The sequence below is a fragment of the Ornithorhynchus anatinus genome, chromosome X1 (assembly GCF_004115215.2).
Source record: "Ornithorhynchus anatinus isolate Pmale09 chromosome X1, mOrnAna1.pri.v4, whole genome shotgun sequence".
NCBI classification, from domain to species: domain Eukaryota; kingdom Metazoa; phylum Chordata; class Mammalia; order Monotremata; family Ornithorhynchidae; genus Ornithorhynchus; species Ornithorhynchus anatinus.
This window is the reverse complement of record NC_041749.1, coordinates 13,089,249-13,116,832: the sequence shown is the minus strand read 5'-3', so window position 1 is coordinate 13,116,832 and position 27,584 is coordinate 13,089,249. Positions and strand designations below refer to the sequence as shown.

General features: G+C 41.7%; 1 protein-coding gene across 4 annotated transcripts in view; it reads right to left on the bottom strand.

Annotated features, from left to right (window-relative positions):
* CRIM1 (cysteine rich transmembrane BMP regulator 1) overlaps window positions 1-27,584 on the bottom strand; it is a 209,887-nt gene that overhangs the window by 34,816 nt on the left and 147,487 nt on the right. For all 4 annotated transcript variants that reach the window (XM_029050939.2, XM_029050940.2, XM_029050938.2 and 1 more), the window contains exons 7-9: window positions 23,472-23,669; window positions 4,619-4,747; window positions 1,120-1,276 (exon numbers count right to left, since the gene is read on the bottom strand). In XM_029050939.2, the coding sequence (XP_028906772.1) occupies window positions 1,120-1,276; window positions 4,619-4,747; window positions 23,472-23,669 (484 nt within the window). The remainder of the gene's footprint in view (window positions 1-1,119; window positions 1,277-4,618; window positions 4,748-23,471; window positions 23,670-27,584) is intronic.

Below are 27,584 nucleotides of genomic sequence, written 5' to 3'. Positions count from 1 at the left end.
CCTTAAGCTTCAATGGGTGCCCCCAGGACTCTAGTTAACAACAGTTCTATGCTTAAACTGATTCTATCCTTCATGATTTTACAAACTTAATCATGTCCTCTCTCAGCCTTTTATCTTGATGGAATGAAGAAGCCTAATCTTTCCGTCTTTTCGATATGGAAATTTCTCCATCTCCTAGTCACTTGGTCATGTAGAGAAGCAGCGTGGCTCAGTGGAAAGAGCACGGACTTTGGAGTCAGAGGTCATGAGTTCAAATCCCGGCTCTGCCACTTGTCAGCTGTGTGACTGTGGGCAAGTCACTTAACTTCTCTGGGCCTCAGTTACCTCATCTGTAAAATGGGGATTAAGATTGTGAGCCCCATGTGGGACAACCTGATTCCCCTATGTCTACCCCAGCGCTTAGAACAGTGCTCGGCACATAGTAAGCGCTTAACAAATACCAACATTATTATTATTATTATGTTTCTGCTCCGGTTTGACCAACAAAATTGCAAAAATGGGATATGTTCTATATAGTAATACAACCACGCCTTTTGCTTTCTTTTCTGTGCCCTTTCTGTTATGAGCATTACCAGTTAAAAAGGAAGCCCATTCCAATTCTAGAAATAAAATCAAATCCTATAGAGTGCCATGCCTGTGACAATCTGATGAATGGTAAAACAATCTTGCAGAGATACAAAGGCATAGCATATAACACTCCAAAATCTGTGGAGCAGTTCAGGAAATTTTTTTTTTAAAGTCCTTCTTACCAGGAGTGTGATATGTAGCATTAGAATGAAAGCTAGTGAAGATTTCATTAGCTCAGTTAATGACTGTCACACTCTCAAAAGGAAGCATTACATAAGGTGTTAAAGAAGGATAAAGGTTCTTGAGCATTCCATTTATTTTTAAAGGAAAAGATAAAATTGCTATTCCTAATTGTGAATATTTTGGCCTCATTGATAGATTTCAACTCGCGTATTTGGCTACGTGATCTACGTTTAAGACTTTTCGATGAATACAAATAATACACCTATGTTTCGGCCACAATCACACATAATCTGACCAATACTCTTGAGGTTTTAGGTATATTAGATATTTTCATGGACGGTAAAAACCAGACTGAATCAGAATACGTACAAGTATCCAAATGGACAATGCTTGTCGCATATTATGGGTCTGCATTTCTTCGGCCGTGGTCGACACTGGCAGATCTCGCAGTTGTGGGCATCTGTCTGGAAACCGAAGGGACAATCCAGGGTACAACCTAATATGAGTCCAGTACACAGCTCCTCCCCTGTGAAAAAACCCAGGACAAGCAATGCCGGCTATTACTTATTAGCATAAATATAAGGTCTGTGCACAGCTGTCCCCACTCTGGTCCTTTTTCTGTCACTGTCTCTGTCAGTGTTTCTGCAATATTTATTCGCTCTGCCTACTCCACAGCCTGACCCTCCCTGAACCCTAACCCTTCAGCAATATACATTTACTCTTCTCTCTTCACAGCCTCTCCACTGTAAGCTTGTGGTGGGCTGGGAATGTGTCTGTTCTAATGTACTCTCCCAAGTGCTTAGTACAACGCTCTGCACACAGTAAACGCTCAATACATACGACGGACTGACAGCCTGAATTTCTTCACGAATCCTCTGCTGTGTTTCTCCCCTACAGCTCCCCTGATGGTTCACATTCTCACAGCTGTGCTTCCTTCCCTGAACTCTCCTGATGGTTCTATATTCTCATGGCCTGGTCCTTTTCTTCCCCAGATTTCTCCCATCTTCTACCGCTCTTATTAGTTATGATTTCCAGGATCTTCCCTATGCACTTAATCCCTGGATGCTGAAACGGGAAGAGTTTTCAAAAATTGGCTTCGCTGGGTGGGCCTGAAGGTCTGGCAGTCCCATACATGAGGACTATACTCTCTTCTGCTAATTTCACAACTTTCTGGCACCTTCTAGTCTAAAGCATCATTTGTCCGATAGGAATTCATTTTCCTGTCAGGAACAATGCAGGGAAAAAAAAAAAGCATTCGGTTGAAAAGTAGTTTTCCTAATGCAAGGGTCTTTTAGTTTCCCGACAGGAACGGAAATCCTACACTATTTATCAACCTTCCATTGTCAAAATACATATATTCTTGAATATATTCTGCCTCGTGTTCACCACTCTATTATCTATATCTGAGGGAAAAAAACATAGGAATACATTTCAACCCGCTGAATGTGTGTGTTCAAAGTTCATCATTTTCCTTGACTGATACAAGAATGTGCCACAAAAAAAACCCAAAAACACAACAGCTTCAATGTGTTCAGGCAACCGAATCTTTTTCCACCCATGGCTAACTTTTTTAAGATACGTTTCTAGGAACAAAAGTGACTGGGCTGGGAAAGCCTCCTGAGTGTGTGTGGATTGTTTGAGTTGTATCATGATGCTTGGCTTCACTTCTGATTCCCTCGGTCTGGGGAAATTGTGTGACCTCCCTTCTTCTGAGGGTGTGTGCTGAATTTCTATAACACTGGCAACCAGAGTGAGGCAATTTTCTGCTCAGCTGGAAACTGCTGTACATCTTTTGGTGAATTTTTTTTTTTTGCACAGATAAGATTAAATCCCCCCAAATTTAAATATTTTGAAAGTGTTCATTGCTATGGAAAAGCCCCAGGGGATGGGCTTTCTTTAGACCATACATCAGGAGAAATTGAGACAGCTAGGTAGAAGAGGACAAATTTGTGATTTATGCAAGCACTCTTGCCCTGGAACTAGAATTTAGTTTGTGTGAGTGAATGATTTAGGTTTTATGTAATCATTTTCACTCTTCTAGTTCTCTACTGGCAGCCCAGAAACGGAGATCTGGAAGGTGCCTACATTTGTACTTAGGTGTTTTTGCAAGAGGATATAATATTTTGGCACATTCGGTAGGACTAGTATTGGGTTTTGGTCCTTTTTATTATTCTTTTAATGGCAGTTGTTAAATGCTCACTATGTGCCAAGCCCTGCATTAAATGCTGTGGTAGATAGAAGATAAGTCTAGGCTCACAGTCTACAGGAGGAGAACAAGTATTTAACCCCTATTTTACAGCTGAGCATACTGAGGCAAAGGAAAATTAAACTGTAAACTCGTTATGGGCAGGGAACATGTCTGCTAATTGTATTGTTTTGTACTCTTCTAAGAGCTTAGTACATAGTATCCAATCAATAAATACCATGAATTGATTGACCCATTAAATGACTTGCCCTAGGTCACACGACAGTCAAGTGACAGATCTGGGATTTGAACCCAGGTCTTCTGACTCCTGGGCTAATGTTCTTTCCACTAGGCCATGCTGTTTCAAGGGGACAGGGAATCAGAACATTGCTTACCACCAATCTTTTTGGGTGACTGAGAAAGTTGCTTAAAATGTCTATTCATTTCAGGGACTAAAAGTTGCTTAAAATGTCCATTTATTTCACTTGCCTCTCAGAATGGCTGGAAGGCTTAAAATCTTAGGGTTTTCAGATCATAGGAAACAAGGTTCTTTACAAGCTGCAAGGAGAGTTTAGATGGAAATTTTGTTGGTTTCTGAACTCTGGAGCAATAGATTTTCATTTTCTGTTGCAAGCAAGGATCGCTCATGCCTTTGACTATGTGTGTGATAAATGTGACTGCTCCAGTCATGACAGTTTGAAGAGGCCAGATGAGATGTCTTACAGAAATAAAGTAGTTTTCTAAATACAAAATAATGCTCTTCACCACTTGCCCTGACCGCTACCTAAGGTCATCTGTTGATTTATAACCCGAGCAGATGATTTTCTAGGTGTGATAAAAGGATTCACTTCAGAGTTTTTCAGAGAGCAGCACAAACCCAAATTCCCACATTAGTAAATGCCACGAAACCCTGAACTTCTTTCCTGGAGAGAATGTTTCAGACTTCAAATATTCAGCCTTGATTAGAAGTGTAGCACACTCTAAACGCATTAGAATGTTAATGATTGTTATGATCTGACTGTTCATTCAGGCACACGTATTAGGGTCTTGAGGGGTTGTATATCATTCCCGGGCCCCCAGGGAGCATCAAAGATGCTTATCCAATAACTTACTTGACATGGTTCATGGGGCTTCCATCATTTGTTTAATTGAATGAAGTTTTAAGTTTCAAGTCACATAGCTCCTGGTGACTGTCTTAAGTCACAGGAAATAATTTTGCCATTGAAAAAAATGCTGACGGCACCGCCTACGTAAGCAGAGGAAGTCTGTAGGTACTGACCTTTCTCCTAGACTAGATTCTCTGATCCCTCCCACCTATCTCTTTGGTAACCTAATTCACATTTTTCTGACAACAGAAAAATGAATACCCAGAGCTTAGGGCAAATGAACAAAAGTCCTTTACCACATTATCAATCAATCAACCAATTAATGGTATTTATTGAGCACTTCCTGTGTGCGGAGCTCTGTACTAACAGCTTGGGAGACCACAATACAACAGAGTTGGTAAACACGTTCCCTGACCACTAAGGGCCATTAGAAAGCATTGGGGCATTCAAGTGAACATTTTTTGTCTCGAGGGTTGCCCAGCTGTCATAAATGAGATAAATGGGAAAACACTGTGAAAACCTGCCTTTGCACTATCTGGTTAGGGGCTCATAAAAATTTCGGTCTCTGTATACTCACGGTTTCTGCATTGGCAGATCCGGCAACCATTGTGATCCAGTCGGAAACCGTAAATGCAATCCTTTTCAGTCAGAGTGCAGTTGGAAATGGCCTCACACGCGGGAGGATCAATCGTGATGTACGTCGGTTCTGAGAAAATAAAATTAAATCAATGAAATGTGTACCATCTCAGAGGTCAGTCCATCTCCAAAATGCCTTCTTTGATGAGAGGCTGTAGTCAATCAATCAGTGGTATTTACTGAGAATTTACTGTGTACACAGGACTGTGCTAAGGGCTTGGGAGAGTATAATCTGACAGAGTTGGTAGACATATTATCTGCCTAGGATAGGCTTACAGTCTAGAGGGGGAGATGGGCACTAATATATATGATTTGTAAATTATGTATATAAGGGCTGTGGGGGTGAGGGTGGGGTCAATACCACATGCCCAAAGTCACAGTATTCAGGCCTTCAAAGAAAAAAATCCCCACTTTTTCAAGGCAAACCTATCTGCTAAACTAACTTAGGGACTACCTGTGGCTTTGAAATTTTAGTTTCAGCCTCTCTCTGGCTACTGAAGGGAACTAGGGTAGAAAAGACAAGATGGAGGACAGGAGGGAATGAAAGTTATTTAGTTTACATCTTCTACTTCAGCACTGTCACCTGCTGCCGTGGAGGCTGATTAGACTACAAATGAGTAGACTACAAGAGAATATGGCCTTTCTCCATTTGCTCACTTCCCACCTTTGTTAGCCCCTGGGACTGGGTGAAGTGAGGAGGCAGAATTAGGAAAAGTATTTTTTTTTCAATAAGGCAGGAGTACACTTTTGAAGCCATTTTAACAAATCCTCATTTTATTCATCTCTTGTTTGAAATAGAAGTTGTATCAGTAACATTTTGGGACAGTTAGTTAGTGTTGAGAGGGAGTTGATGGGCATTTCACTGGTGTGGGTGGAGCGATGCAAGAGGCAGGGAAGAACAGCAAGTTTGATGAAGTGTGAGCTCAAGGCATGGCATCTGTTTTCTTTATGCAAAATTCTGCAGCTGGTCTTTTCCAACCTCAATGTTAAAAATTAAAATGACCCTGTACTATTAGGATACGATACCCACATAAATATCTGGGCTGAGGTTCTCAGGCCAACTGGTAGAGTTTCTGTTTCCACAGAGACTCCTCCCAGATGGAGTCTCACTTATGGGACATTTTTTTTTCTTTCTTCCTAGAGATACTGAAGCCTTAATACATGAGAAGCAGTGTAGTCTAGTGGAATGAGCAAGGGCTGGGAGTCAGAGGACTTGGGTCCTAATCCTGGGTCTGCCACTTGCTTGCTGTGCAATGATGGGCAAGTCACTTCACTTCTCTTTAAAGCTAATTGTCAGTAATTTCTGTTAGATGATATGAGGAATAAGTAATCAATGGAAATACTGACTTCAATGCTTAGCCCATTATAAGCACTTAACAAATACCACAATGACTATTCTTATTTGTGAGGAGTGGGAAGACAAGCATAGAATGATGCTTTAGAAAAATGAATCTGAGCAGCTGAGTGAGGAGTAGATTAAAGGCAGACAGATGATCAAGGAGGTTGACGCAGTGTAGGAGCGAAAGTGCCTGGAATGGCGAGGTGACAGTTTAGATGGATGGGAAGGGGAGGATTCTGGAAATAGACCAGAGGAAGATCGACAGAATTTAGGTAAAGACTGAAAGTGGGGGTTGAAAGAGAGGATAATGCCAAAGTTAGAGGTTACAAAGAAACGGAGGATGGTGATATTGTCAACTCTGCAGAGAATGTTCAGTAGAGGAGAGGAATTGGGAGGGAAGATGAGGATTCCAGTTTTGTGTTTGAGGTATTACTGTATGTGGGGTTTTTTTTGGCAACTAAGATTACTCTACATTCCTAAAACACTGGGCAAATAGGTAACTCTCACCAGCACACGATACTCAGTTCTGGTCCTGGGATTATTTTCATTTCTATGTTGTGGTAATAATAACTGGGGTATTTGTTAAGTGCTATGTGCCAAACACTGTTCGATGCACTGAGTTAGATACATGATAATCAGGTGCTCCATGGGGCTCACAGTCTAAGGAAACAGGTATTGAATCTCCGTTTCTGCAGATGAGGGAACTGAAGCCGAAAGATGTTAGGTGACTTGCTCAAGGTCACTTAGCAGCTGAGTGGCAGAGTGAAGATCACCACCCAGGTCAGCTTCCTCAACTGTAAAATGAGGATTCAATATGCATTCATTCATTCAATAGTATTTATTGAGCGCTTACTATGTGCAGAGCACTGTACTAAGCGCTTGGACTGTACAAATTGGTAACAGAGACAGTCCCTGCCCTTTGACAGGCTTACAGTCTAATCGGGGTGGATGATTCAATACCTTTTCTCTCCTACTTAGACTGTGAACCCAACATGGTACAGGGACTGTGTCCAATTTAACTAACTTGTATCTACCCCAGCACTTAGAACAGCACTTAATACATAGTAAGCATTTAACAAATACCATAAAAAGGAAATTCCACTATCAGAAGCTAATGAAAGGCACTGAATATTTTTAGTGAATTTAAATTTCCAACAGCAAAAAATGTGTAGACGTGACTAATTTCATTTGTTATTTTAGAGAACACAAAGAAAGGTCCAAATTTTTTGTTTTTGGAGAATGACTGAAGAAATTTTAACATAGCAACTGCACTTCTTAAGGCAGATTAGGCAGGTAAGGTGGTTATAATTTTGCATGTTAAGGAATGCATTAACTTTTCTGGTAAGGATGGTTTACCCTAGTAGGAAGCTTCTCCAATAGGATCCCTAGAATTTCACATTTTATTATTTAGAGGCTTTAAAAAAGGCTTCCTTCACCGCGAATGCCTCCTATAAGAAGGACAAACTGATCTCTAACACTTTTCTTTCAAGGAAGTAGTAAACTGCTCTGGAAAGATAATAATAATAATAATAATGGTACATGTTAAGCGCTGACCATTCATTCATTCAATTGTATTTATTGAGCACTTACTATGTGCACAGCACTGTGTTAAGTGCTTGGAATGTACAATTCGGCAACAGATAGAGACAATACCTGCCCAATGATGGGCTCACGGTCTAATCCGGGGAGAAAGACAGCAAAGCAAAACAGGACAAAACAAAAACAAGACAACATTATCATGATACACAGAATCAAGGGGATATACATTAAGAGAATAAATAATATATACATATAATATATAAATATAATAGGGTAATAAATAATATATACAAATGAGAACAGTGCTGAAGGGAGGGGAAGGGGGAAGGGGAAGGAGCAGAGGGTGGAGGGGGAGCAGAGGGAGAAGGGGGGAAGGCATCTTGGAGGAGGTGAGCTGTCAGCAGGGCTATGTGCCAGACACTGTACAAAATGCTGAAAGATTCAATCTACAATGAAATTTGGATCTATAGTGCAAGAAAATGTCATAGCTAACCCATTTCTGAACCAAGTCAATTTATCCAGAATTCAAATGCCCTATTTTGGGAAGGGAAAGATGTGTGGGGCCTTGGGGGGGAGAAGTCAGGGGGAAGGGCAGTGCAAAGCCAACTGCTGCTGCATCATTGAAGAATATAATAAACAACCAATTCAACAACGGATCTGTTCCAGGGCAGTCTAGACACCTCCAAAATTTTCCTCACATGACTAGGGTATCACAATCTCGAAAGACAACAGGGTAAGTAAGAGCTTTGGGAACTAGTAATAATAAAGATAATAACAGTTGTTAAGTGCTTGCTGTGTACCAGGCACCATATTAAGTGCTGGAATGGATACAAGAAAATCGGATTGGACAGAGTCCCTGTCCCACATGGGGCTCATAGTCTTAATGCCCATTTTGCAGATGAGGTGACTGAGGCCCAGAGAAGTGAAGTGCCTTACCCAAGATCACACATCAGACAAGTAGTGGATCCAGGATTAGTACCCAGGTCCTTCTGACTACCAGGCCTCAGCTCTATCCACTAGACCACTCTGCTTCCCTCTTCATGGAGTTATGGCATCCATGGCAATGGGCAAGAGTAGTTTAGGAGGGTTGTTTCAATCACCATCAAAACAAACCACTGGCTCAATGGTCTGGTTCCTTGAGGGATCTTGCCTATGGCTCAGTAACATCCAGTATGGACCAGTATAGAACTATTTCCCACTGCCTCCATGGAATAATAATGGTTGGACTGCTACATGAGCAGACCATCGAACACAAGGAGTACAACACAGGTTTTTCTAAATATGAGGTTCTGCAAGGTCACAACCTCCATGTTCGAGTCAGTCAACCATTTTTATTGGGCACTTACTGTGAGCAGAGCTCTGTACTAAGCACTAGGGAGAGTATAGTATAACAGACACAATCCTTACTCACAACGAGCTTACAGTCTAGAGGAGAAAAGGGTGTTCAGAAGCCTGAGATATAACAGACTGGCGTGTATATGGTACTAGCTTCATCATCAATGGAATTTATTACTATGTGCAGAGCACTGTACTAAGTGCTTGGGAGAGTATATTGTATTGTACAGGCATGTTCCTGCCCACAATCAGTTTACAGGCTAGAGATTCTAATGTAATTTCCCTAGGCACTCCTCAACAAGGTGTGTAAGACCAGAGTAGCTCACTATATGAACAAGTTACCTCACCTCTGGTAACAACTGCAGTTAGTACTTCTGCCCTTTTATCCAATTCCATCACACGTCCTTCTGTAGAAAATACTCAGGTGGAATTAACAATAACGTAACAGCTCTCTCTGGCTAGGTCAGTCAATCATATTTATTGAGCAATTACTGAGTGCGGGCCACTGAACTAAGTGTTGTTTTAAGAATGATAAAGCAATAAACAGACACGTTACCTGCTTACAATGAGCTTACAGTCAGCTTACAGCTGCAAGATTACAAGAAAAGTAAAGACAACACCACGGCAGATGTCAACTTGCTTAGTCACCTGTCAACGTGGAACACTGATAAACTCCCATTTGTGAAGTAGGGGATTAAGTGGTTTGGGTTTAAGAGACTAAAAACTCACATCTAAGTGGTAAAAAAAACTGGATGCACCCCTTCTTCCCTGGTCATGATGACTGGAAAGGCACCTTCTAAACTTGGGTCACTGATCTCTCCAAGGGATTCCAAATATCTGGCTCATGGCAATACTGATAATCTTCCAGAAAATACTGGAGGCTTGACTTTGAGAACACACTGCTACCCACACCCTGCCCCAAGAAGGCTAGGACAAAAAAATAGGGCAAATAGTACTGATCATCTGAAATACTCCACTTAGGGGAGGCAGAATGGTCTAGGGGAAGACTATCGGTCGAGCAGCCAGAGGACACGGTTTTGAGTTGGAGTTCTGCCATCAGCCTGCTATGTTACCGTGGACGAGTCATTTAACTTCTTTGTATCTTGGTTTCCTTAACTGCAAAATGGGAATAATAATACCTGCCTTTCTACTACCTCACAGATTGGTTATGAGGGCAAAAATGAGATAAGTTAATGTAAGAGTGCTTTGGGAACAAAAGCTTTATACAAAAAGCAAGGTATTATTATTCACTACAGTCATCGTTTCTTCTCTAGGGACAAAATGGATAAAAGAGTCTAGAATTTTTGACATTTAAATCAGATGCCCGATGATGTGATAGTTGCAAAATTACCAGATACACAAAAAACCAGAGAGAACACTCAAAAGCTCCATCCTCCAGAAAATCAGTAAACACAGTCTCTACTTTCATGAAACTTACCACCTAGCAGGATTTCATGGGCTACACGTTTTAAGGGTCCTAAACTTAGGAAGTGTTTCAATTAATGCTTATTATTTGAAAGGGTCGGCATAGGGAGATTTTGATCTCATATGTATAAACTTGATATCTGAAAGTTGTCACATGACAGAGCTGTTTCTGAAACCAGGCAAGAGGTTGAGCAATCCTCTGGAAAGTATTACACAATTATTTATGTGCACATGCACAGATAGGAGAGGAACAGGAGGTGAGTGAATGAGTTAGTGATGGCAATGAGCCATCTGAGTCACTCAATCTACTTGCTCAAAACATACCTCTAAAAGTGCAAATAAAAACATATAAATGCATATGTTTTCTTCTTTCCAAATATGCTTCCTTCCTTTTGGGGAGCTTAAATGCCTTATTTGCATTCTTTCATCTTCACAGTCTTAAGTATTCAGGGGATAAAAAATCCAACATTTTTGACTGTATAAAACCATGGAATGTCCACACCTGGAAGACTGGGTACCATTTTTATCACCTTGGGAAGGACATGATAAAACGGTGGAAGATACAGAGAAAGGCAACAAGGAGATCAAAGGGATATGGTGAAGCTTTCATATAAGGATAAACCACAGAGGTTCACTCCGGAGATAGAGGGTCCAAGAGGGAAATAACAAGGAGGGGGTAGATAGGATAATCCTTTGTTTATGCTCCTTCTCGAACTGGAAGGGGAATTCTTCCTCTTCAGATCTGGCAGACCACAGCTCTCCATCTTCAAGGCACTCCTAAAATCCCATCTCCTCAAGGAAGCTTTCCCCATTTAAATCCCACCACCTCAGGTTATACTTTTACCCCAATTGCTTGAATCCCCCCCAGTGCTTATTACAGTGTCTGGCACAAAGTAAGTGCTTAACAAACACCACGACTACCATCCCTTAGTCCTTGTGAACATCCGGCATTTGGTCTTGGGGAGGAATGAACTTATGTACGCTACTTATTTCACCTTGCACTTTTCCATACTGTTGCTGTTATTGGTTGTAAATTCTGCTCTTCCTTCTCCTCCCACTAACAGGCACAGCTGAGAGGAGCAGCTGCTCTCTCGCTGCCGTCATTGGCAGCGCTGCGGACTTTGTGCTTGAGGGGTGGAGGGCTATTTCTTGCTGTGCCGCTGGGAAAGACACAAACTCAGGAAATTAGGTGTGGTGGCAGCAGCTTCTGAGCAGTTTTCTGAGCAGCAGGTGAGAAGTGTCTGCCTGGAAAAGTGTCGCTCCAATTCTTACTGGACTCCCTGTGTCCTCAGCTGGTCAGGGATTTCAGCAAGGAGTCGTTCAGTAGCATTAAGAGCTGTTGCTGCTGGTGGTGTTGTTTCGTCTGTACCATCATCTTCTAATGGATGTTCTTCTCTACTCTCTGCTATGATATCTGAGATATTCCCAGGGGCATCCCTGACTGAAAACTTCTGCCTTAGACTGCTTTCATTTTTAAGCCTCTCCTCAGCCAAATTGGTATTGACAGTTTTTATCTGGCTTGAAATGACAAATTCACAAAATTATTATTAATATTTTATGGTATTTGTTAAGCACTTACTATGTGCCGGGCACTGTATTTGGCACTGGGTTAGATATAAGTTAATCAGATTGGACACAGTCCTTGTCCCACATGGGGCTTACACTCTCAATCCCCTTTTTACAGATGAGGTAACTGAGGCACAGAGAAATTAAGTGACTTTGCCTAGATCACACAGCAGACAGGTAGTGGAGCAGGAATTAGAACCCTGGTCAGTCTGAGTCCCAGGTCTGTGCTCTATCCACCAGACCATGCTGCTTCTGGAAAAATGTAAAGCAAAATGAGTAGGTAACATATATATACATATATGTATATATATGTATATATATGTAAACTATATGAATATATATATATATGTGTGTGTGTATGTACACGGCCAAGGAGACCTGAATATTTACAAGGTCTATGGGGTGGTAGTTGGAACATTACCTGGGGTGGTGGAATTTAAATTTAGTTATTCACTTACTAGCCAGGACAAATGTTATTGATTCAGGAACTGGAAGTAAAAATATGACTGCAATGGCATGAACTTCAAAAAACAACTCTCAAACTATACTGCTCTCTGTTGTGACCAGAGACAATTTGTTGACTTTAGAGAAAATAAGTGTAGTGATGATGAAACTGAGAGCAACTAACTATAAATAATAAATTCCAAAGGAAAATAGCTTGTGATCCTTTTCCTGTGCTAGAATTAAAAATATATTTTCTACTTAATCCTGCAGTCTTTCCAGACTGGCTGAGAGAGTGATCCATTTCTGGGAAAGTTTTAACAGAGAGTTACTTTGCCTGAGAATTTTCTGGGACTTCTGAAGTCTTGTTTGATATGGTCAAGTTTCAAATAATTTCTTATCTTACAGCTTGAAGAAGGTCTGGGGATGCTGTGACAGCCATAAGAAATAAAGTTTCACTTCCTTAAAAGAGATGGGGCACTACCGCAGTATCCTATCACTAGTGGGCTAAAAATTGCTAATAGATAAAACCCATTTATTAGTCTCTAGACCCCTTCTCTGTAGAAACAAGAGCTTGACAATCTTATGCAGCTTAGTCTAAAAGAGCCTCTTGTCTTCAAGACTTTTACACTCACATGGAGTGGCATTCAGGTCATTTTAACCTTGTCCTATAGTACCCTATGGAATGATAGATCTTTATCATTTGTTCACCCTAAAGTTAGTCTCCTAATAATTGTAACAATTATGGTATTGTTTTTAAAGGGCTTACCATATGTCAAGCACTGTTCTGAGTACTGGGGTAGATACTGTATAATCAGATGAGGTACAGCCCCTCTGTCTAACCTGGGGTTCACAGTCAAGGTAGGAGAGAGAGCAGGTATTGAATTTCCATTTTATGGATGAGGAAACTGAGACACAGAGAAGTTAGGAGAAGCAGCATGGCCTAGTGGATAGAGCTCAGTCCTGGGCATCAGATGGACCTGGGTTCTAAACCTGTCCCTGCAACTGGTCTGCTGTGTGACCTTGGGAAAGTCACTTAACTTCTCTGTGCCTCAGTTACCTCATATATAAAATAGGGATTAACTTGTGGGTACCCCAGCACTTAGTACAGTGCCTGGAACAAAGTTAGTGCTGAAGGGATACTATTAAAAAAAGTGAATTGGCCAAGGTCAACCAATAGGCAAGTTGTGGAGCTGGTATTCAAACCTAGGCCCTCAGGCTCCCAGGCCTATGTTCTTTCCACTAAACCATGATGCTCCTCTTATTTTTAGTTTGAAGATTGCTCGTAAATGGGGTCCAGTCCTCTTCTACCCACAAATTGGGATGTAGGGTCTTTGCCACCAGGGGCTTCTCTTTTGGTGGCTTTGGCAAGACAGTGCTCCAAACCTGTCATCCAAGAAAGAAATGGGGGAGGACAAGTCTTCCCTACTAGTCCCCTGAACACAAAAGGTGGGGGGAGAAGGTTCAGTTTGGCTCATCCCCATCACCTGAGGCACTTTTCTTCTTTTCTTGCTTGGGAGTCGGTGCAGGATGCCAAGAAGGCCTCAAGCTGACTGAGCCTTCTCCCTTCGATGAGGGAGGAAAGTTAGGCTGTGCTCCAAGTCTGTCAGACGGTGGGTGAGTCGACAAGCTTGGTTAACTGAACTTCTGATTTTCCAAATGACCCTTGGTCCCAATTAGTTGGGAGAACAACATTCTTTTCTATCTAGTCACAATAAAGAATGTTTAAAAGCAGAGGAGCACAACTGAACTACCAGGGTTTTATGATCATTTTAAGTTTATCCTTTTATTAGTGGGATTGTTCTTTACAGTAAAATTGTTTCAAGGGTGTCATATCGACAACTTGTGGCTTATCCTCATGACCTCGAAGAGCCAACTGTTGGAGTAACTGGGCTTTAAGCTACCTAGATCATTGCTACTGAAAAATTTATCCTCTAATCCAGTTTTTCAGGAACCCTTGAACAACCCCAAGAAAATCAGAGCCCTTTATAAGTTTTAGAAGAAGGATCATGGCAAAATCCAAGTATTCCGAAGAGGAGCTCCCCTTGGTTGGCTCTTACATTTCTACAGGATCTTTTGATTGTGGATCTCAAAGCACCATTCTGAGTGGTAAGAAAGACACTTGAATAGTTATGTTCCCTCTTCAGACTCATTCCGTCCCTGGAAATGAGGCCTGCACAACTTGGCTAAAACTCCTACCTTCAACCCCACGGCTACAGGCATCAAACCTCTAGGAAGCTGAAAAGTTTAGTCTATGTAGAAGCCATAAAACCTCTGATGATAAACCTGGGTGAGGTTGAAATGGAGGCGACAGCTTAATTAGCTGTAGGGGACACATCCATACTTGTCCTGCTACCACAGGACTGAATCTAGGCTAGTTGATACCTAGGCAAGAAACTATTTGCACCGCAAGATCTCTACTTCTGCAGCTATTTTTGTCAGGGTAAGGGAGAGGAGATGGAATTTTCCCACATTAAGCCAAATACAGGACATCTCTGTCTATGAATGGAGTGACAGTGCAATCCTGTAAAAATTACTTGTCAGAAGGAATTCCCAGGGGGTGGGAGGGGACGGACCGACGGAAGGGACTTTTCTATTTTAAGTCTCTTAAGTCATGGAAACCAAAATGACGCAGTTAGAGTTTTCAAATTTTTGTAGCCGTAACACTTCTGGTTGTTCCTTTCTCCTTTGAGTGTCTCCATCATCATAATTTTGGCAATTAGCCATTTTGGGGAAGAATCTTTAGAATTCACTTTGAAAATGAAGGTGTAAGAATGTTCCCAACTGCTGAATCTCATATGTTGTATTCATATACAATCATTTCCCACTCTATTTATTCATGATTGATATTTTTCCTTCTGAGTTTTAGGGCCTCCCTAACTAATTATATCCCGTCTAGAAAAATCACATTATTGATGATAATTAGGTAATTATAAAAGCCCTTTACGAGCTATTCTGCATTCCTTTAGTATACGTTAATTTCATAGGATAGTTCTAAACCAACTGAAGTCGACAAATGAAGAATTATGTCCTCTCATCTTTTCGCTTTGTTCTTATGCTGCATTCCATTTGCAATTTATTATGCATTAAAGCTGTTAGTGCTTGTCTAAATCAAATCAATTCATAAGTGAGACCAATCAGAAGCAATAATATCTTGGAGTTGTTCTATCAAGAGTATGATGCAAGTTATTAGTAATACCATCACACTGAGTTCAATCGTGTTTATTGAGTGCTTACTATATGCAGAGCTCTGTACTAAGTGCTTGGGAGAGTACAAGAGAATCAGTAGTCATGTTCCCTGACTATAATGAGCTTATAGTCTAGATATTAATTTGAATAAATAAGTAATTTATAATATACAATTTAAAGATATGAATGTAAGTGCTGTGGAGTTGGGAGTGGGACGAATATCAAGTATCCAAAGGTCACAGATTGAAGTGCAAATATGATGCAGAAGGGAGAAGGAACCGGAAAAAAGAGGGCATAATCAGGGATGGCCTCTCAGAGGAGATGTGACCTTAGTAATGCTTTGAAGGTGGAGAGAATGGTGGTTTGGCATATATGGAGAGGGAGGGAGTTCCAGACTAGGGGGAGGATGTGGGAAAGAGGTCGGTGGCGAGATAGAGGAGAGTAAGCTGGTGTTAGAGGAGCAGAGTGTGCGGACTGGGCTGTAATAGGAGATTTGTGAGGTAAGGGAGGATGGGGTCAGCTGATTGAATGCTTTAAAGCCAATCCTTCTTTCTTGGTGCCCTGTGCTGCATTCTAGGTGCTTGGGAAGTACAGAATATGGAAGTGAAACATCCTTGCTGCAAGGAGCTTATATTCTAAAGAGGTTAGCAAACATAAAAATATTTACAATTCAAGGGGTCAGAATAAATAATTGAGTAGATGTATACACAAGTGCGAAGGAGGATGTAAAAACATTCTTATATGCACAAGAGTTTAGATGATGAGCAAAGGACTGGAAAAAGGCACATTCCAGAGAAGGGATGGAGAAAGTGGGTGGGGAGATTTAGAAAAGAAGTTGTCTTCATAGAGTATTTCAGTGTTTAGTCAGCATTTATCTTATTAACCTACTCTGCTGGGTGGCTCTAAAGGTTTTGAAACAATTGACTTGCTGAGGGCAAAGTCAGGACCTCCTCAATGCCCGGTTCCAAAGCTGGATCTTCCTGACAAAGGTCAAAAGAGGCCAGTGCCTGGGAGATGTCTTTCATCAGTGAGGCTAGTTTCAATAGTGTATAGATATCCAAACTGCGGTGATCTTTCCCGAGTGATATGATACCTGATAAGGACTTTATATTCTAAGAGTGCATAGTAACTTTCCCTCAGCTGACGGGGAAATCCTCCAGCCAGGCAAAAAAAAAATCAACACAGCTCCTTCTTTAGGTTGCTTCTCAGGGAGGGAGAACTTTCCTACTGATCTGGATTGCTCCTGGGCACTTGAAAAGTTGTGGGGAGTATTTACTTCTCTGTGTCTTTTCACGAGGGGAAGCAAGTGGGCGAATTCAACCTTTTTGCCTCCTCTCTCCTCTTCCTCCTACCTCTGTTACCAAGCTCTGGGCCTGTGGCTGACAGTTTGGTGGGGCAGAGATAGGAAAGTGGAAGCCAAGGAACATTTGGTTGAATGGTGATTTTACACTCTGAGCTCATTCATATTGTCCCAAACCAAGTTCCACACTCTGGGATTACCATGATAACCCCACGCAAGTTTGCTGTCATGAGTGAATCACATAGGAACCAGAGAAATTCCTAGCTGTCCCATCCATTCTCAAACTTCATCTAGGGTCATTAGAGCAAGTTCTGATACTATGGTACTTAAGTCCTTGGGTCCTAGTAATAATTTTTTTAAAAAATCAGTTGATTATACATTGGGAAAATGAACACCAACAAATTAAGTGAGAATCATGATCACATACCTTAAATAAAGGTTATCTTTCTGTATCTCTGAAGGAGGATGTAGAAGAGAAGAGCCCTTTAGCATGGGCAGAGTGGAATACCTGCATTTTGGTACTGAACATCTCTCTCAAACCTTGCCAATAGGAAGGAACTCTGGCTGAACACTGTCAACTCCAGTGGTTTTCTGATGGAGTTGACATGAGTCATGAACAGGGTTGATTTTTGTAATTTAGACCAATGTCCCTGCAATTTGTATAAGAGAAAATTTTCTTCTTTTAAAATGCACACAGGCTCTCTCTCTCTGTCCCTCTCCTTTCCTATGTATTATCTCATCTAACAAGGAATCTCTGTCTTTCCTGAAGGGTGTGCCTCTTAACCTTTATTAACTTCTGTTCGGTTGCCTGAGAGCTGTCTCATGTCCAAAAAAGTTAAACACTTCCCCCATAGAGCATGTGTTTATTTAAGCTTGTTGGAAAAACATTCCTATCATTTCAAGAGTGACTAAATATTTTTTATTCACATAGTTGGCATTCCAGACTCTGTTCTTCCCTCCACCACTGACCTTCCCTCCTCCCCCCTCTCCTTCCCCTGTTGATTAAATGAAAATTAACAGCCCCAAGTTTGAACTTTTGAGATTCATTCATTGGGGAAATTTGCTGTCCTTAGTTGGGAAATCATGAGGCTTAGAAACATAATTCCCTTATTAGGATGGAGCAGGGATACCCAAAGAAAGAAGAAAATGAAATATTTTCACTCCATTCAGCTTGCAATCAGCATCGGGTGTCCCTAATTTTAAGTTTATACAAAAAGTGGGAGAATGGTCTTAAGCAAGTTTTACCATCGGTCTCAGGTCAGTCCTGAGGAAATCGATGTGGCAGCCATAGGCTTGGAAGCAGTGAAGATAGGAACAAATTAGGATGATCCCCTTTATCTGCATTATTTTGAGCTGTGATACACTGGTGACAATAAACTTTGGGAGAGCCATGAAGGGCAACTAACTAGAAGTAACATCCAGGTTTCCTCACCAAAGGCTTTATCCTCTCTAGTCAACCATACAGCCTGAAGGCTCGGTTTGGGGGTCTGCTGAATAGGAAACATTATTCTTAACAAACGATTGCCACAGGGTCTTGTCGGGATTAAAGTCAATTACAGAAAATAGTTCCGCATAGACTCCGAAGCTTTAGATCTACAATGTTAACACCAAAGAACTGAAATGTGCTATTTTTGCATCCTTATACTTCACATCCTTTACATCCTTATATTCTCTAGGGTATGCTATCCCCCGTTACTTCAGGTAATAAGGAAAAAAATTAATTTGGTGACACCGACTGATAACCAGGATCAGAGACCTGAGTTTAGCATTTGTTATATTTGGTCCTTTGCTATGAGTTCATCACTTACTGCATAGCCTTATTTAGACAAGAAAAATACTGCTTAGTGTTTTAATATCCATCTCTAAAATTGGAAATATGGAACTAAGTCTCCTTTAAACCAAGTGCCTTCCTGAGTCTTAAATCTACCATGAATACTGCATAATATGATGCTTTCCCTCAGAACTTGGAGGTGCTTGGGAGTAGTGTTGCATTAGGTTCGAGTGCTGTTTTTGATCCCTCAATGGGGTAGGAATAATGATAAATTCAGGACACTTCTGTTCCTCTTTGGAGCACTGTGACCCATGTCCTACTCTTCTTCACACAAACAGTAGCTGATTAGTTCAAGACTAATCATCGAGGAAACACTCTGAGCTGCACTGGAAACATACCATTTCTCGTACCCAATAGCTACTCCCTAAACAAGTGCCTGGTATGGACTTTTTTTGGCCAGCTTGAAGAAAATCTCCTTTTAAACTGTGTCATTCCCTTTGACAGGTTACGATGCCTCGAAGACTGATCTAATCATGTCATTCATCCATTTCTTCCTTCAATCATATTTACTGAGCACTTACTGTGTGCAAAGCACTATACTAAGCATGTGGGAGAATACAACAACACACATTCCCTGCCCACAAGGAGCTCACAGTTTAGAGGGGGAGACAGACATCAATATAAATAAATACCAGATATGTGCTATGTGGCTGAGAGGGAGGATGAATGAAGGGAGCAAGTCAGGGCGATGCAGAAGGGAGTGGGAGAAGGAGAGAGGAGGGCTTAGTCTGGGAAAATGGAAGCATTGCAGAAACACAAACTCATAACGTTTTAGGAAATGCACAATGGCAAAACCCTGGCCATGTGAGCAGTTGGGGAACTACTCCATAGCCCAACTGAAAGCTCACCTCCTCCAGGAGGCCTCCCCAGACTAAGCCCCCCTTTTCACCCCAACTTGCTCCATTTGCTCTACCCCCTCCCTGCCCCACAGCACTTGTGTATATATGTAAAGATTTATAATTCTATTTATTTTTTATTAATGATGTGTACGTATCTATAATTCTATTTATTTATAATAATGCTACTCTTGCCTGTTTACTTGTTTCAATGTCTGTCTCCCCCCTTCTAGACTGTGAGCCTGTTGTGGGCAGGGATTGTCTCTATTTGTTGCTAAACTATACTACCCAAGTACTTAATACAGTGCTCTGCACAAAGTAAGTGCTCAATAAATACAATTGAATGAAGGAATGAACACTGACTAAAATACATAGTAATGATGGCATTTTAAAAACTATGTGACAGTCAGTTTGGACACAATTCCTGACCCACATGGGGCTCACAGCCTAAAGTGGGGGTAGAGGGAATAGATATTTTAATCCCCATTTTACCAGGTGAGAAAACCGAGGCACAGAGAACTTAAGTGACGGGACCAAAAGTCACACAGCCAGCAAGTGGCAGAGCTGGGACTAGAACCCGTCTTCTGACTGCCTGACCTGTGTTCTTTCCACTAGGCCACACTGTTAGAAGCTCCCACTTCATTTTACAGTCTGCTCCCAGACGTGCTCAGAATTCCCTTCTGATCTCAGACAGGCTTAACAAAAGGAGAGCAGATGAGAAAAGGCTGGGGTGAAGTTGGGAAGCAGAAATGCTTAATTACAAACTATCACTGGATTAAAGCTCTCAATAGATCTTATGCAACAACTGTAATAGAGGTAAAGACACCTTTTTATTTCTCGACTAAGAACCCAGAACTCTTCAAGGTTTTCTGTTACATGATCATTTCACAGGTTTCTGAAAATCAATCCCGAATTAGATAATGCCTGCTCTAAATAGCTCTTGGCCTTGCTCTGTGGGATCATCAACTATGACTCTTCTTTCATGTATGTGAAATAGCCTTAATAGAATAAAAGCCACCTGCCCACTATAGCAGCAGAACTGAAGTAAAGCTTCATCTACTGAATCCATGCTATTCCTAGCTAATGAAATCCAGCAGAGAGCAACTAATGTGACTGGTAATTAACTTTATAGTAGTTTGAAGACTTCAAGGGAGACTCCTTTTGCTGATAAATGACTCTTAGAACCAAAAGGCCAATAATTGTGCCAAACAATTACCAAGTCCAGAAAGGTAATTTTAAGTTGGTAGCCAGTCCACGTCAATAATCGCTGAAGTCAACCACATCCTGAATTCCCGTTTCAGATCATTTCACAAAATCCCCGTGGAAAACTTCAAGTTATAGTTCTCATCGAATCACCAAACAGGGCATCTCAGAACAATAATGATTTGACACAAGGACAGTTTGAATGTGAAATATTACAAATAATCAGAATCTCAGAATTGGCAGGGACTTTATAACTTCTTTGGGTGAAAACATTTAGTATTTCTTTCACCCTAATAATCAAACTTATAAATCGGGCAATATCTCTCCTGCTATAATTTCAGCTTTTTTGTTCTTTGTTAAATGTTTACTATGTAACAGGCACTATACTAAGTGCTGAGATAGATACAAGTTAATCAGATTGGATGTAGTCCTTATCACACACATACTCACAGTCTTAATCCCCATTTCACAGTTGAGGAAACTGAGGTACAGAGAAGTTAAGTGATTTGCCCTAGGGCACACAAAAGACATGTAGCAGAGCCCAGAATAGTACTCAGGTCTTCTGACTTCCAGGCCTATGCTCTTTACATTAGATCATGCTGCTTCTCTAAATCATTTTCTTTAGATTTGATCATCCATGGGTATCCACATTCTCCCATAAAAAGTTGTGGCTAACCAACATTAATTCCTTCTACTTTTCTCATGGCCCCCATTTTCCATTTCCTTTATCATTTCCACACTCTTCTCCAGACCATTTCTCGTTCTCTACCTCTTATTTATATGTGGTGACAACACTGGATTTGATACTGACGGTATGAAATATGGGGGAAAGGTTTGAGCACCATAAAAACATCGATGGCCATAAAATGAAATCAGGAAAATCTGACTTTTCAAGTGGAAACAGCAGGAGAAAATAGGACACACAAGCCAAAAAAGGACTAAATCCATCTCGGAGCTTGAAGTGTTGGACAGCTGGCTGGTCAAATACTGTAATCTATTCACCCCAGTTAATGTTGACACCAACTTGGTAAGAGAGTACTTAAGGACCAGCTTACATATCCTTATGCACTTGTGAATTGAACTTCGGGTCAAGTAACAGGTCTATGCTCTTCTAAGTCTTCTCCCCAGAACCTTACCATCTCTAGCCTCTCCTCCCAACAATAATACTCTAGACCTACTAAGCCCCCTGATAATTTCCCTTTAAAGCTGCATCTTTAAGAATTGCGCTATCTCCAAGAGACTTGGGACTAGCTCAACCTCTGCCTCAGCCAAAGGAACTGAGTAGTAGTTTTAGATATTTATTGAGTGCCTACCTGATGTACTCAATGAATAGCCAATACTACCTGATGTAGTGCACTGTACTAGGCTCCTGCGAAGTACAGAATGAAAAAGTGACACATTCCTATCCTCAAAGCACTTATGCTCTAATGGGGAGACCGATATAAAAATATTTATAACTAAATAGTCAAAATAAATAGTTGAACCCATTACTGAATAAATATACAAGAGTGCTTAGGATGGACATAAATATGTTTATAAATTCAAGAGTGAGGTTGATGGGTTTTTTCAGCTTAGGGTGTTGGGAAATTAAGTGGGGAAGGCTTGTTGGAGGAGGTGGCATTTTAGGAGGGTGAGAGCTGTGGCCTATTCAATTTTGGAAGAATATGTCCATCCAAAATGCACATTATTAAGCATGCAGCCAGATCAGGAAAACTGGGTATAAATCTATGTCTCCACTCTGTAAGATCAGATCCTGATGAAAATATGAATCTGGTTTTGGTTCTGCCAATTTATGAATATTTAGAGAAACCAAGGAGGGTCCAGAGAAGAATAGCAAGTACAATCAAGGGGACGAAGTGACTTGCCTACAATCACATAGCAGACAAGTGGTGGAGCCAGGATTAGCACCCAGGTCCTTCTGATTTCCAGGCCCAGGCACTAGCCACTAGGCCACGCTGCTTCTCAATGTTTAGTGTGAAATTTAAGCTGTTTAGCTGCAAAGCCCCCTCAGAGGGTACTGACATTTCCAGTGTGCGTTACAAAGATTCAGGTAGGTATTGAGTCTTCTCCACACAGGGACTGGGCTGTTCAGTTGGATGTCAGAAGTCTGCTGGAAGCTCCTGGAAGCTAATCAAACCTATGCAAGAAGGACCAGGCTGCATACTTTTATATCTTTTTTTGGTTCTGTCTTTTCTTTGTACATATTAGATAATATGGATTTGATATGTATTTACAATAGGCTGCCCATCTTGACAAGATGTTGTAGGCAGGGAATATGTCTGTTTACTGTTGTACTGTACTCTCCCAAGCACTTAGTACAGTGCTCTGCACATGGTAAATATGAGGGAAAGAATGAATGAACAGCTATCGAATTCCCATTTCCTCATTTACAGATGAGGAAATTGAGGCACGGAGAAGTTAGGTGAGTTGCCCAAGGTCACACAGCAGGCAGGTGGCAAAGCCAGGATTAGAACCCAGGCCCTCGGATTCTGAGAATCACTTTCGTTCCTCTAAGCCATGCTGCTAATCCAAGAGGGAAAAATAATTCCACAGTGGAAGAATGAAAAGTACATATATACTCATTGATTCATTCATTTGATCATATTTACTGAGTGCTTACTGTGCGCAGAGCACTGTACTAAGCGCTTAGGAGAGTACAATATCACAGTAAATACACACAATTTCCCTGACAACTGTGAGGTTACAGCCTAGACTCACCTGCTGGGAAAAGCTTCTAGGCCGCGCGTTGTATAGGGAGTGTGGGGAGGGTGGGTGAGACGCATGGTTTACCTTCACACACTGGACAGCATTCGCCAGGCACTTTAACGGGGTTCAGGCAGCTCTGTCCGCAGGCCGTGGCGACACAATGGGGTTCTCCATTGCTACACTGGCAAAAAGTGCAGTCATCTTCCCTCCAGCGGTCACCATGCGCTCGGATCTGACCATTGGCATAGCAGCCGGCAGTATTGTTAAATGGGTACACTGGATCTGAATCAAAGCACAAAGTTGGCAGGTAAGAGACAGGGCCGTGAGAACGCCGTGCTTAGCAGCAGCCATGGAAATTCCTTAAAGTTGCAGGGTTCAGCCAATGCCAGATGGCTATTGCTTGGGAGGAGTCCAGAGTGGCTTCTTGGGGAGGTCACTTGGGGATCAGGGAAATGTCGCACATTTTCTGCTTATGCTGCGGGGTCCTACCCCTGTCACAGCCTGAAATGAGGGCCACCTAAAACACGAAAACCACAGGAGGAAGTTGGACAGTTCTAGAGTGCCTGAAAACCCCTGGGAGGTGAGCTCAAAGTATGGAATCCAGCCTCATTTTTGACTGTCCACATACTTATTGTGAGAGTGCAGCTAAATCACACTGACTATTTACACCTCACTTTTATCATCTGCTAAATGGAGAGAATACGGCATCTGTTTCCTTCCTAGTATACACTGATACTGCTATTCCCAGGACTAGTAGTAGCATGAAGCACACATTGGGTGTAATGCTCTGTATTAACCCTTAATAAGTATTAATAAGTTAATAGGTATTAATACTTTAGTCACTTATTTATATTCCCAATCAGTGTCCCTCCCTCTTCATTGTAAACTCATTGTGGGCAGGGAATGTGTCTGTTTATTCTTGCACTGTGCTCTCTGAATCGCTTATCTCAGTGTTCTGCACACAGTAAGCTTGAATGAATGAATGGAAGGACAGAAGAAGCAAGTGACTATTCCCTGCCAAAAAGGAGTGTGCAGACTACTCTGACTTCATCAATAAAGGTCTCTGGACTTGCAAGACACAGATGCCACAGCAAGAACTCAGCAGCGTGGCTTAGTGGATAGAGCACGGGCCTGGGAGACAGAAGGACCTGGATTCTAATCCCGGCTCCACCTCGTGTCTGCTGTGTGACCTCAAACAAGTCACTTACCTTTTCTGTGCCCCAGTTACCTCATCTGTAAAATGGGGATTAAGAGTGTGAGCTTCATGTGGGACAGGGACTGTGTCCAACTTGTTTAACTTGTATCTACCCCAGTGCTTAGACAGTGCTTGGCACACAGTACCAAGCTTAACAAATACCGTAATTATTATTAATTATTAATGATTCAAAACTCAGGAGTCAAGGGCAGTTTGGCTACCTGAATAATGCAGACAGCCTCTGGGCCCCGTTAAATGACACAGAGTTAGGAGTCACCATGGGAACCGTGGGTGGAAAATATCATTGTGAGAAGAGAGGAAGGAGGCCCAATGAAAAGCCCGGTTGTAGGAACGCTGTTTTCTAGTTTCCTCTTTCAGACTCCTACCTGAAGCTTTCCCTGGGGTGACTTTTTCAGCAGAAAGATCTCTGATGGCTTAGAAGCTCCTGATTCACAAACAAGTACTTCTGATAACCAGCCAGTAACCTTGCTGCATTAGTGCTAGAGAAAACTGCTTTTTCTATAGGAGGCACAGGGGCTTCAAAATGCCTCACTGTTTCTATTGCTCTGACATCACTGCTGCAGGGGATTTGGGACCATTCAAAGTCAGCTCCCTTACACCTGGGTGATATGTCCCTTTAAGGCTTTCCAGATAGGTGGGGTTTGGATGTAGGAGCTTTTAATCTATGTCAGTGGTGTTACAGTGGCTCCACAATGCAATTGGATGCATTATAGATTTGGAAAAAACATGCCAATCCAGGTGTCCTATTATAATGATGGTATTTGTTAAGCACTTACTACGTGCCGAGCACTGTTCTAAGCGCTGGGGTAGACATAGGGGAATCAGGTTGTCCCACGTGGGGCTCACAGTCTTCATCCCCATTTTACAGATGAGGGAACTGAGGCACAGAGAAGTGACTTGCCCACCGTCACACAGCCGACAAGTGGCAGAGGTGGGATTCGAACTCATGAGCCCTGACTCCAAAGCCCGTGCTCTTTCCACTGAGCCACGCTGCTTCTCAAAGCTGTCTATCGGAGTCATTTTTCTCTCAGGCCAGAAGGTCATGTAGTACTCCGTGTTTGGAAGTCAGTTAAGATAGACAATAAAGTTCCTGCAGTTATTCAAGCTAAGGTATAAAATGCCCGAGAATTATGAGGAAACAACAATAAGAGTAATATTAATAATAACTATAATGATACTTAAGTGCTTACAAAGCATTAGGGTATTACAGGGTAGATTACAAGATCACACTGGACAGAGTTACCATCCCACATGGGTCTCACAGCCTCCTTTAGACTGGATGCTCGTTGTGGGCAGGGAATGTGTCTGTTTATTGTTATACTGCACTTCCCAAATGCTTAGTACAGTGCTCTGCACACAGTAAGTGCTCAATAAATACAAATGAATGAATATGAGGCAGAATGGGTAATTCCCATTGGAAAGATGAGGAAACTGAGGCAAAGAGAAGTTAAGTGACATGCCTAAAGTCACTCATAACAGGCAAAGGGCTGAGCCAGAATTAGAACCCAGGTCTTATGTCTCCCAGGCCCATAGTCTTTACGGTAGGCCACCCTGCTTCTAACCACTGGTCAAAGCCATTTTTTTCTTTCTGTGTATTAGAGATGCATAAAAGCTGGAGTCCTCTGAAGGGAACAGTGAAGACTTAAGTCAATAAGGTCCAGTCGGTGAAGGGCAGGCCGCCAAGGACATGAAAGGAAGCATGCTCAAGAGAGGTAGGTTTGGCTTGCGATATCACTTAAAAAAATACTGCCCTACACCCTTCATAACACTCAAGGACCAGACTTCAATTTGGGGAAGCAAGACAAAAACAGGATCTTTGCCTAGGCAACTATTACTGCAGTCACGCAATCAGTCATAGATATGTTTGTGGTTTTTTTTTACCATCAGTCTGAATATTCTGTCTAGGATACAGTCAAGACAACAATAAACTGAGTGGAGAGGAGAAGGAGATAAAGTTTGATTCAAATTTCTAATGTTGCAGCACAATGAACATGAACCATCTTTCCCGGAGGCAGGGAGTAACGTTTTGGAAAGGGTGAAATTAGGCCTTTACTTGCTAGAAAAATCATGCAAGTTGAGGAATTTAAATATTTTAAACTAGTAAAATTAGGTCCAGCAATATAGTTTTCAGTTCTCCTACTTAAATCAAGCTAGAACATGATAAAGGAATTCAGTTATTGGGTAATAAGCCTCATCCTGGAATGCAGAAACAGGAATATTTCCATTCCAGAGATGCAAAGGAAGAACTAGATTATCCTCCCACTCATACTTTGCTGAGAAATCCCCAAATATGTCTAGTTTTTTGGGGGGAAGGGCAGGAGGAGGTGGGGACAGAGGTCTTGGAGAAGGTCAAAGTGAAAACCATAAAAATGATTGAGGATTGAAAATACTGACAATGAGGGCAGGCAACGGAACTAGACCACAGAAGAAGATTGGGTGGAGAATCGGCCAGTGTGAGAAAGCAGGCTACCTACATTCACACAGATGACTCTGTCCTTGAAAGGAACTGTTACTCAGTAGACTATTATGGTAACAGAAAGGCCTAAAAAGCAGTATGGTCTACTGGAAAGGGCGTGGACCTGGGATCTAATCCCGGATCTGCCACTTGTCTGCTGCGTGACCTTGGGCGAATCACTTAACATCTCTGAGCCACATTTCACCCATCTGTAGAACGGGGATTCAATTCCAGGTTCTCCCTCCCCCTTATACTGTTAGTCCCACGTGGGATGGGGAATAATAAGCGACCTGATTATTTTGCTTTTATCCCAGCACTTACTACAGTGCTTGGCACACAGTAAGCACTTAAATACCATTGTCATCATCATTTCTTCCTTCAATAGTACTAACTACGTGATTGAGGACCCAACTGGAAGTACAGAATTCATTCACTCATTCATTCATTCATTCATTCAATGGTATTTATTGAGCGCTTACTATGTGCAGAGCACTGTACTATGTGCAGAGCGAATGTAAAAGTCGGC